The 12,800-nt window shown below is 39.5% G+C and overlaps 1 protein-coding gene across 1 annotated transcript in view; it reads right to left on the bottom strand.

Moving 5' to 3' along the window:
• The window catches only part of naalad2 (N-acetylated alpha-linked acidic dipeptidase 2), an 81,734-nt gene that overhangs the window by 2,564 nt on the left and 66,370 nt on the right, over positions 1-12,800 (bottom strand). The window contains 4 exon segments of the mRNA XM_052026314.1: positions 861-953; positions 3,602-3,683; positions 5,525-5,789; positions 9,077-9,167. Coding sequence (XP_051882274.1) covers positions 861-953; positions 3,602-3,683; positions 5,525-5,789; positions 9,077-9,167 — 531 coding nt within the window.

Below are 12,800 nucleotides of genomic sequence, written 5' to 3'. Positions count from 1 at the left end.
TTCCATCTTCTTGTGAAATACGCACACTATAATTCTAACATTTTTAAGTCATTAAATGAAGCAGGTGGATTTTTGTCCTGGATTGGCTGGCTATTGCATCTTTCTGTGCCCTTGTCTCACATTTTTCAGTAACTCTCTCAGTAACACTAGAACCAAGCCAGTTACAGAGCATTTATTGACAACGTTGTATCAGCCACTGAATTAGAGGTGGGGAAGGATTATTCACAGCTAACAGTTGACTGTAAATTCAGTTTACTCAGAAAACAGAGTCTGCTCAAAGAGCAGAGGAAATAAACAGCAGCAGTCTCTCCAAAGACGCAGGAATTGCTCCAGAAAATTAGAGTAGCAGTGAATGGATACAAATTACGTACATCAACTCGGTCACAGTTACTTGCAGCAATGTAGTCACAAAATTTGATTGACTGAGACATCACACAAGCATCTCAACTCAGGCTTGTCACCACATGTGGTCAGCTAGTTATGGGGATGGTCTCCACTCTGTTATTTGTGGCAACATAAGGGCCCATCTAAATGTTGCTGTAAACAGCACTGGCTATTTTCCTATTAAGCTAAATACATTATTCATCCATTGTTTAAAGTTATAAATTTTTTTTTAAGTGGCCTCAGCTGAACACAAGGATCCATTAAGTCAAAAAATAATGGATAAAGCAAATAAAGAAAGTGGTAGTCATTTTAGCAAGCTGAAAAGCAACTAGGGGAATATAATGACTGATTAAACTTCCTTATGAATCAAAGAAAATGGCAAGTAACTGTCCACTTAGGAGTTAACTTGTACAATAGACGGGTGTGATAAAAGGAACCTGGATAATTGGGGAGAGTATTACAGAATCAGTTCTTACCTGTAGAAGGGTCTCCCTGGTAATCCCAGAGGATGAATGAAGGATCTTTCCAACAGCATTAACCGATCATTTATCATTCGTACCACTAGGGGGCTGTAAAAGACATTTACACAGTGACAAATTACAATCTTTAAGAAAGCTCATTTAATTTGCCTCAATTTTTTAATAAAATTTGCAGTAGATTTCCTTATGATGTAGGAGGCCAATCGGCCCATTGTGTCTATGCTGACTTTCTGATCAATCTCATTTCCCCACTTATTTCTCTGTAACCCATTCTCTTGCACATGTCCATTAACTCCACCCTTACATCCCCACTAGTCACCTGAGCTAGGGGTAATTTTCAGCAGCCAATGCAGATATCAACCAGAATGGCTTTAGGATTTGGGAAGAAACCTCACACGGTCCCAGGAGAATAGGTACAGATAGCACTGCAAATCAGAACTGAACGCGGTTTGCTGGAGCTGTGAAACAGTTGCACTACCTGCAACCCCAATGTGCCACCCCATGTAATTCCTTCTAACAAACAGCAAGTGTTTCTTCCAGCTAATTATAATTCTTTTCTCATAGTTTCCCAATGAAATTAATGAAACCCCAGGATTCATTATGAAGCTGTCTCTGTGATTGAATATGTTTGGTCCATGGAACTACATAGATTTCTGAATAATTGCAAATACTTTGCTTTCTCTGAATGGAGAAGCTATCTCACCAATGTTCTGTGGAGTATGATTTCACTCTAAGAATAGGGCTCATCATTGGTAGACGAGTTCACCCTTTGCTTCATGTAATATAAAGATGCTGGATGAGGTATCAGCACCAATTGGATGAGGCACAAAGTGAAATCAGGAGAGCAGTGAAAAATCCAGTTTTAAAAAAGTGGCTTTCACGCTGAATCGCATGCAAAAACTTCACCTTGTGCATCTTCCAACAGCAACTACCTGCCATAACCACTGGGAGTCAAGTCAGACTTTATATGGGCTCCCATGTCATAAGTAGCCTCAAGCCACAGTAAATTATGGACTCAAGGGCCCACTGATCACAGCATCTCACATTGAGGTGATTAATATAGAACTGCTGTGTCTGTCAGCGATGCTTCTGGAGAAGGACCATGGCAGAGACTGTGGGGAAAAGCATTGATGCCCTTGTGTGGATTTAGTTTGTATCTCTTTGCCATCTTGCTGCAATGTTGGCTCTTTTTTTTACTACGAGTGGAAAAAATCCAGGTTGGGAACCATACCATTAACAGCCAATTTCTGTTGGTAGACACAAAAGTGGCTGCTGTGCATCACATGATGTCATTAGATGTGCATCTGACACTGGTAAAATGCCAGATATGCTAAGATGTGACTGGGCCAATTTTCCAGTGGTCACTAATACACCCAACTATGTGACCTACAATGTGCAAGATAGCTTGTGTGTGAAAATCATACATACAAAATATTGTGAAATAGGTCCAATTCTTAGACAAAGGAGCTCAAAGGATTCTGTGCAAGTTAATAAAAGATTGTATGTAGCAGAAAAAAAATGCATGGAACAGAGAATGATTCCAGTATATTACAAGCATTATAATGGATAGCATTAAAACAAAGTACAAACATCACTGTATCATTCAACACTGAGGTGTGTTTTGGCAGTTAGTATTCATGGCAGAGTCTCACATCAAAAACTTAAGGCCAACGGTTTGGTGTTAGCCCAAATTGAGTAGGTACTGCACTCTCTCACTAGTCTGACCAATATTTATCCCTCAGTCAACCACCAAAAAACATTACATGTCATTATTTCTCAGCTTTTTGACAGATCTTGCTGTGTGCAAGTTGGCTGTTATGACTCCTACATTACAACGTTGACTGCACTTCAAGAAGTTCCTCATTGATAGTAAAACACTTCAGGATGTCCTGAGATCTTGTAAATGGCACATAAATTCAAGACTTCTTTTGAAAATTATTTTTAAAAATAAGCTGTGGCATTAACTCTCTATACTGGCATTGCCATTAATACTGCCAGCAAATGTTTGTATGAAATAAGCCTACAGTTCAAAACAGCCAGTCTTTTTGCTGGCTGGTCAGAGGGGTAAATGCCTGATGCCATCCAAATGAAATGTCAGCTGTATGTTAATAATGCTCTCAGCCGAGATCCAGACCGACTCCTGCCAATGACTAATTGATACCATTTAAATCACTCCAGAGTAATAACATCACTCAGCAACAATTCTGACATTATTAATATACTGTCCCTGCTAAATCATTAAATTGTTGGGGAACATTTCTCACTTCAAGGTCTAGACTCCAGAACCCGTCTGAAATGATCAATACTAATAGTTTGTTGTGCATACTCTCAATTTTTCTTTCAGCAGTCAGATATCACCTTCATTCATCAGGCCTGATTAAATTCAAACATTCACTTCTATTCTCTCTTCATGATCACCCCAATGACTATGAATTCATGCATTTACAGTTGCAGGTTCAGCCCATGGCACTCCAACCACCGGTCCTGGACTAAATGGTGAATTTTTTCAGCTTTATGTAGGCTATCGCGCAAGGGAAAGAGTGCAAGATCTCACTCCAACTTGTCCGCTAAATCACATTGGATGATTTCCAATGCAGAACAATGGCAGGAATCCATAGTTTGCCTTACTGAAGGATAAGAGAATAAAGAAAATGTGGGAAGAGATGGGACAATAACAGAGAAAGGGGATAAAGGATAACTTTGAACTTCAGTTATATTCATTAGGTTTTAATACTCACTTAGTGGTGTCAATCATTTTTAATCGTTCATGAAACTCTGAGGCAACACGTGTAAAATTATGTGCAGCGGAGAACAGAGAATCTGAAATATAATTGCAAATTATTGGGGAATATGTTTTTTTAATTAAATCCAACCTCATTATTTTTAAATTTGGTCCACATTGAAAATCTAAGTCAATCACTTTCATTACTGTGGCTATTGCAACATATGGTCTCTGTCAAACTTCTACACAGAAAATTTAGTTTATCTTTAACATAGATTCAAACTTGCATAAACCTCAAAAGATGGGGTTAAGAGATAGAATAATAAAACAAATACATTTTTTTGTTGTTGTTTTAAATTCTCTGTTAGTAAAGCTTGAAGTTACCAGACTATATCAGTAAAACAAATGTTACTTTTCAGTGCCACAGAGGTTGTTTGGCAATAATACTATTCCTTTCAGAATTTACTTGCCTACTAAACTGTATACTTGTGTGAATTATTACCTCATTTCAGCAATTTTACACACATCCAAATATTTCATTGCCAAGTCTCTCAGCAGCCTGGACACTAACTTCCTGTTTTCATGTTTAGCAATGCATGCGAAATTAATGGCAGTTGCTGTTCTATGTACAGTTCAACAATGGTGAGGGTCAACAGCATCAGTACATTTTAATAGTAAAACTTGATTCACGTTTCAGGGCACTAATCTTCCATGATCTGAAATGACAACTCTTGATTTCCTCTCTCCATAAATGCTACCCAACCTTTTGAGTGCTTCTAACATTTTCTATTCTTAAAATCCATTTGCTTTACTGTATTCAAGTGATTAGATCTTAATTGGTTGGAAATAAAATAGCAGAGATACAATGGGCCAAATGGCTTCCTTCCAAGCTACAATCTTTCTGTCATTCTGAATAGAACTTCATTACACTGACCGTTCACCTCCTGGACTTGAACCTAATCCACATCTTTGGGGGTGAAGACATCTCCCTTAAGCTGGTATAATCTATAATGATTTGGACTAACATAATAATTCACTTAAATAATTTAAATTATCATAAAGAGGCTATGTCTTACTGTTGTCTTGGGTGGAAGTTCTGCAGTTAACTTTCAGACACAATGAGGGAGAAATTTGGATGTAGTCACAAGCATAAAAGCACGTGCTGGTTGTGCTCACCTTTACACATTTCCCCCTTTACCTCCAGTGATGATGGATGTGCAGAGGAGAATGCAAGCAGTGGCTGATATTTGTGTATGGGTTTAGTGCTGACAGCCAAAGGAAAATTTCTCCAGAGCCGTTAGGCTATTTTATCAATGGTTATCATTCGCAACAAAGGAATGTTAGCCCGCTGTAAATTACAATGGTCATAATTCATGCATTAGTGGTTTTACAACAAGATTTACATCAACTATTAACAGCATTAAGCAACGATTTAACAACATTGTATTAAGTGACAACTTGACATGCAAATAATTATTGTTAATGATCCAGACTGCAAGTAACCATGGGCTTCCAATAACTCAGTGCTTCAGTTCCCAAAGCCCAACAGCCAACGTATACAATATTTAACACAGAAACTGTCTTAGAAAATAGTGTAAAACACATAGGGAAATGTATTTGGGACAGGAAGTGCACAAAATGAATTAACTGAAATAATTAACATTAATCATAACAGAAATACATACAGGAAAACCTCGTGTTATAGCAGTTTGGGTAATGGAAATTTGCCCTTACGGAATTCACAAATCACTACCAAAATACCTGGAATAAGGAATAAAAATATGCTCCTATGAATTTTATTTGAAAACAAAATAAATAATTTTTTTCAACTTGCATTTTGACACGTGCAGACGACACAGCCTCATGTTACGGAAAATCGCGATACGGACCGTTCCTAGGAACGCAACTCCCCTGCGATGCAGGGATCGTTTGTACTCACCAAAGGTGACTTGATATTTGTCAAGCTGCAATTGATGCTGCTTGGCTTGCTCATAAATGATTTTTGCATATTCATTCAAAGCTTCAGCATAATCCCTGCAGTCAAAAGGTATGATGGTAGAGTCGGCTATCTCATAAACTAATCCTCCTCGTATCTGGGCCACCGTAAGCAGTTTCTTAAAGGATGGGTCATAGAACCATTCCACCAACTCAAATGTTTCATATACACTGTGATACATTGGGTAATTGCTGTATTTGTCAGTTTTCTGAAACAGACAAGAATATCCAAGTCTGTTAACTACAGTGAGGATCACCTGCATTATAAAAGCAAGGCATTTCCCAGGAATTCATCATCAATTCACACTTGCAAAATTTTGTGACAAATAAATACATAAAATTCTGGAATTAGGCAGCAGCATCTATGATGAGTGAAAGATCAGGTTACTGTCTCAGGACCATTTTATAACTGTTAAAGATAGACAGCTTTTGAGGGGCTTAATTTATTCTTTTATCCCCCTCTGTAATTTGGTGGTTAAATGATTAGAACAAAAAATGGTGCAAGCCAAAAGACAGCAGATGAAAACTGTAAGATACAAAATAGACTTGAATGGTGCATTAATGGTCATAGCAGAATGGATGTTAAACAAAACTGTAAATACAAAGAGGGCTCCAGTGGATTAGGAATAGGGTGGAAGAAAACTGCAGCAACACAAGGGATGAAAAACCACTCAATAAGCCATCAATTAATGGGAAACCCATCCCGAGCAGCACTTCACAACCAACTTTGTTCCCAGTCTCACCCATCCTGGACCATAAACGTAATCTGTCAAATAAAGGATGAAAGCTGCACCTCTCCCAATTAATAGTGTCACAAAACTAGGTTAGCCGATCAGCTTTGTGGGGTCTATGTGGGGCAGAAAGACCATCATTGTGAGGCGATGAGAAACTTCAACATGGAGTACCACAGAAATGTAATGAATCATTCCTTTAAACATCCCTTTCTTTAACATCAGAAAGTCAGCTGGTGTGGGGTCTCTGTTAATAAAGACCATGATTTTAGAATAAAAGCAAATTCTGGTGGCATTATTTTCCTGATTGAAAAAGTGACGCTGGAAATCCGCAAATGCTGTGCTACACTCCACGCCTGCATTGGAGGAGGATCAAGAACCACTGACATCCTAATGTCAAGCTCAATGCAATAGGTAGTGCAGATGGAGTTCAGGGTACAAAAGCGCAGAATAAAATTGCTGTATCCTAAATTTGACAGCCCATACTGCAGAAACAAAAACAATGAAATTTTAGCAAAGTATAAATTTTATTTTTAGAAAATACATATAAATGAACAATTTCTAACTAACTTTTCTGTTAACTCAGAGAAGAGTGGTACAGGGACTGGCTCCCTGACCAGAGCTCAAGACCAAGTATAGTGTGAAAAATCAAAAAAAAACCTGCAGTTGCTGGAAAACAAAAAGTGCTGGAAACACTCAGCAGGTCGGGCATCAAAGAGAAAGAGAAGTTAACATTTCAGGTCAAAGATCCTTTATCAGAACTGGAAAAGTGAGAAAACTGGTTAGTTTTAACATGCAGAGAGAATGGGGAAGAGATGGATAGGACAAAGGAAATCTCTCTGATAGGTCGAGGTCAGGAAGTGGTAGGGAAGTTACTGGAAAAAATTCACAGGGACAGGATTAATCTGCATTTGGAAAGGCAGGGGTTGATCAAAGATAGTCAGCATGGTTCTGTTGGGAGAAAATCCTGTCTGATAAATCTGACTGAATTTTTCAAAGAGGTAACAAAATGTATAAATGAGGTCAGCGTGGTTGATGTAATCTACATGGATCTCAGCAAGATCTTTGATAAGGTCCCACATGGGAGTCTGGTCCAAATGTTGGAGCCCATGGGATCCAGGGCAAGATGACAATTAGGATCCAAAATTGGCTTGGTAACCGGGAGGCAGAGGGTGACAGTGAAGGGTTACTTTTGTGATTGGAAGTATGTAGCTGGTGGTGTACCACCACAGGTATTAGTGCTGGAATCTTGCCCTTTGTTATATACATTAACAATATGAATATGAATGCTGAAAGTACACTCAGTATATCTGCAGATGATTCGAAAATTTTGTTGACAGTGAAGACGATAGTTGCAGGTTACAGGATCAGAATCAGGTTTATTATCACTGACACGTGAAATTTGTTGTTTTGCGGATGATATCAATCATTTGGTAAAAAGGGCAAAGCAATGGCAGATGTAATTTAATCCTGATAAGTGTAAGATGACACATTTTGTATGGACAAATGAGGGTAGGACATAGTAGAAATAGTAGGGCCCATGGGAGTATTGAGGAACAAAGGAACTTTGGTGCCCAAGTCCAAGGATCTCTGAAGATTGCACCACACGCAGACAATGAGGCGAAGGCAGCATATGGGATACGTCTTCCTTAGCCAGGGCATGGAATGCAAGAGTAACGGGGCAATGGTCCAACTTCATAAAACATTGGTTAGACCACAGCTGGAGTACCATGTACAGTTCTGGTTGCCTCACTATAGGAAGAACATGGAGAAGTTTAACCAGGATATTGCTTATAACAGAACATTTCAGCTATGGAGAGAGAATGGTTAGGCTGGGTTTATTTTCCACGGAGTGGAGGGACCCGAGAGAGGTATACAAAATTAAGACAAGTGTAGATGGGATAGAGAGTAGGAAACTTTTGTCCACAGGAGAGGTTTGTAAGCCTAGAGGGCGTAAGTTTAGGGTATGGGATAAGATGTTTAAAGAGAACTGAGGAAGAACCTTTCCACCCAGAGGATGGTTAGCATATAGAACACACTTCCTGAGTGAGTGTTGGAGGCAAGTACTCTCATGACATTTAAGTATCTAAGTGAGCACTTGAATTGTCACTGTACAGAAAACTACAAACCAAGTGCTGATAAGTGGAACTAATTAGGTTGGCATGGATATGGTGGGCCAAAAGAGACTTTATGTGCAGTATGACTCCATTGTGATCTGCCCATGAAGCACTGTTAACTGAGGCCCAACATAAGCTTGAGGAACAGCACCTACGATTCCTTCCAGGCTCGAGACTGAATTCAACAACTTCAGGTAACTTGCTCTCTGTATGAAAACTGGCCAGATCTGCTGCAGGTCATCCATCAGTAATACAGACTGTCTTTCTCTTTCTGCTAACATCGCCTGACCTGCTGGGCACTTCCTACATCCCTGCATTTCACAGCTTTTGTTTGTACTTTCACTCTCTCCAAGTGTCCTCATGAACCAGCGGTTTCATCAATAGCTTTTCACCATGGTACCCCTGGTCTCACCCTATCACAGATATTCCTCATCTCATGCATCCCTCTGCCACCCTCTGCAACTTAAAACCAACCATGTGTCCAAGTTCTCAGGGTCACATTGGCCGTGGTCAGGATTGGCCTCGATCAGGTTTCTGTTTTATACCCAAACAGGTTTCCACTACGGACCACAAAGATTAAACAGATGCGCAAAAATGGAACAAAACTCTCAGTCTGCATTAGGTACTTGATGTATTTCACATACTCACTCTGTTTTTTGTGTATCGCACACGACCAGAGGTAATGCCAAGTCGGTGAAAGAAAGCTTCAAAGTCACTGCCAGATCCTAGTTTTCTTATCCTATGTATATTAACAAACCAGAATAATTGTAACACTAATAAACACATCTTACAAGAACTCACTAAAGAAAATGCCCCAATTTGCAATGTATTTAGTGTAGAATTCATGTGCTATATTCTACAACTTCCTACTGCGAAAACCCCTTGTGAATCAAATATTGGATCATCCTCTCTTCAGTGCATAACACTTTATCTGACGTGCTACCTCAAACTAGTCAGCAAGATATTTAAAAAGAGAAAAGACTTTGTTTTTAAGGCAAATCACGACACAGTGTAGAAATACTAAGTCCCATTGACAATTTTATTGATTATAACATGTCGTCAGCTTCTGATTAAGAGGCTTCATTAACAGTAACTGACAATATGAAAAACTGTTGTGGAAGAGAGAAGCTAATTAATTACTGCATCCTCCTGTTTAAACAGAAAGAATAAGCCAAAGTATCCATGTCAAATCAATCCCCATTATTTTTAGCAGTGCAGCCTCCAAGCTCGACTAACAGGAGAGTTACCCAATCATTTCCACTCCAGCCAGGAGCTATAGTGTCACTATCTGCAGCTGTTCCACACAGGGGATATGGAAACAAAATATTCCTCCAAAACTTTTTCAGAGAAGATGCACACCTGAAACTGTGAACTAGCCTTCCCCCTCCCCTCCTCCACCCAACTCCATCTGCCTAATTTATTTTTGTTTCTTAGGTTTCCATCTATTGCCTACCAGCCCGATTCACACCTCCCTCTCATCCACTGGCCAGCTTCCCTCTACGCTCTCAGTCCTGATGTAGGATCTCGACCCAAAACATTGATCATCCCCTTGCCTCTAAAAATGCTGCCTGACTCAGAGTTCTTCCAGCTGTTTTTCTTTTGCTCCAAATTTCAGCATCTACAGTCTCTTATGTCTCCACATCAGATTTAGTAAGGAGCATGAAAGGGGGTTTAAGATAACAGGCTAACAATGCCTGAATACATGTATAGTGATCCTAATATGGTTGTATTCAGTGCAAAATATAATGGCAATCAAGTAACTAGGTACAGTACATATTGAATCATAAAGTGCTAAAGTAAACAGCATTACATGATATAATGTGCAGGTAATTATCCCAGGGGGGTTTTGGAAGCACTTTCCAATCATACGTCTTAGCTTTCGGAGACTCTGCTTTGGTACCACTGCCAGAGATGCAGGTGTGGAACAGTGATGGAACTGCAAGACTAATAGTTGTAAAGGCTCCCATTAATATCTATGCTGCTGCATTTAAGTGGGTGCAGGTAACAGATGTTACATTTCACAGCCTACATTAGGGTGTCTGCTAGTATCCACGACTCCAAAGGAGTGGACTTCATCTTCTCTTTTGTCAGATAGCAGCAGGACGTGGACAGTATCCCAGACATTGAGGTAACCAGGCAGGACAGAGACTCACCAAAATTAATGCAAGCTAATTATGAAAGAGCAGTAAATAGTTAAGGACAAGATGTTTTCAATCCCAGGTTCTAAAGAAATTAGGTGAGGATATGGGAAGATTATAGTCCGGTGCATCTTCAAGATTCTATTGAATCAAACATTGTTCCTATAGATTGTCATTTTGCTACTTAATGATGACAAAAAAACAACAAATCAGTTAGCCATATGTGTGGTCAAGAAATTACTAGAAGATATAATTAGAGGTAGAGTGATTGGGAGACTTGAAATTTCTCACCAGACCAGCTAAACTTGAAATTCATGAAATGAATGACAGGAGAGGGAGAGAACATGGATAATGGTCACGGCATTACATCAGCAGGATATGACTAGTTATGTCCCATAATGAGCTGTATTGGAGGCACAACCATTAGTCATATTTATAAATGACTTGGATTAAGGGATAGAAAGCCATGTATACAAGTCTGCTGATGATACCAAGATGTGCAATGTAAGCATTAAACTTCAAAGATGCATGGTGTGAAGGGACAAAACTCCAGCAAATGGATATTAATGTAGGCAAATACGTGATCATTCAGCTTGGATCTGCAAAGGAGAGAACTTTCAAAATACAGTGAAAATTGCAGTGAAGTTATAAAGTGACTTCAGAGTCCATGAATGGATAGAGTCAAAGGAAAGGTGGAAGCTTATAGTTTGGGGAAGTGCATTACAGTCTCTCATATCCTTTTAAGTCCTGGGATAGAAGTCACCCATTCCTGGGGATTTGTTACTTTCTAATGTTCTTATTTGTTTAATCACTGTTGCCTTTCTTCTGCCTACCTGGCGAGTCTCTGTCCTCGAGTTCACATTGGTCTCTGGAATATTTAGCATTCTTTCCTCTTCCTGTACTGTAAATACTAACAAAACATGATCCCTTAAACACGCCTGCCATTTACAAACTAATATTACCTGATTTAAGGGGGCCCACAATGCTTCTGACCACTCATTTATCCCCAATAAAATTACAGATGCGTGTTGAAGTTGATATCCAGTGCAGGTTTCTTTCCATGTTCCCTTCTTGTAGCTCCAACTTCTTCAGCGATTATCTTTTCCTACACTTCATATCTCTGCAAGCTGCCAGAAGTTTTTGCCTGTTTGTATGTATTTTTTTTGTTTAGTTTTGTTTTCCTTTACTTCTTTGGTTGACTAGGGTGGATTGTTTTTTTGCCAGTAGAGTTCACGTGTGTACATTTGTCCTGCATTACACAAATTTCCTTCTTGAGTACCCTTCCCCTCCCCACCCCCACTTGTATTCAGCTGTACCCAAATCTGGAATCACAATAGCTGTTTGGAGTTTCTTGCATTTGAATATTACATTGACCTCAATGTATTATGATAAATATTCACACATTGTAAAGCTAATATCTAAACCTGGCTCACTTTCATTCCTAAATCAGATATAGTTTGCTGCCTAGTAGGTTTTGCAAGTGATTCAGTGCATAGTTTATGCTAAGAGTGGAATGAGAGGAACGGTCAGTGTGAAAAATACCAGTATGAGCATACTACCGCCCCTTAGTACTTCTACTGGCCATGGACTTTGTAAAAGGACTTCCAATGATGATCAGCATCTCTCTCCTCCATGGTTTGCTGATACTGGTGACAGCTGTGGACCACCTTTCCTTGTAAGAAAGGTGTTGGTGTTTAGCTGATGGGCCTATCATGGTTGAATAGCTTGTTTGCAGGCTGTGACACAGTGATTTGAGGTTTGGAGTTTTCGTTAGTGTGTGAGGGTGGAACATGTTAGGTCCATGTCCTGCCAGAGATCAAGATAGGTCACTGATGGAAATGTGATGTATAACTCTGTGTGTAAAGTAGTGAAGCAATTGGTGACATTCAAAGATGTATTCGTTAATCTTAACCACGTTTACAAATGCTGATCTGTTTGCCACACTTCATCCATTTCTTTCAGAGTGTACTCCTCACATTGACCTGAACAATGAGCCATTGCTGTGAGAAATGGCCAGGGGATTTCCAGACTCCTGCAGGTAGATGGCGTCCTCCTCCACTCTTCATAAGAAGAAATAGGAGCAGGAGTAGGCTATCTGGCCCATCGAGCCTGCTCTGCTATTCAATAAGATCATGGCTGATCTGGCCGTGGACTCAGATCCACCCACCTGCCTTTTCCCCATAACCCTTAATTTCCCTACTATGCAAAAATCTATGTCTTAAGTATATTTAATG

Source organism: Pristis pectinata, chromosome 11, assembly GCF_009764475.1.
Source record: "Pristis pectinata isolate sPriPec2 chromosome 11, sPriPec2.1.pri, whole genome shotgun sequence".
NCBI lineage: Eukaryota > Metazoa > Chordata > Chondrichthyes > Rhinopristiformes > Pristidae > Pristis > Pristis pectinata.
Note: the sequence above shows the minus strand (reverse complement) of the source record. Positions and strands in the feature narration are given on the sequence as shown.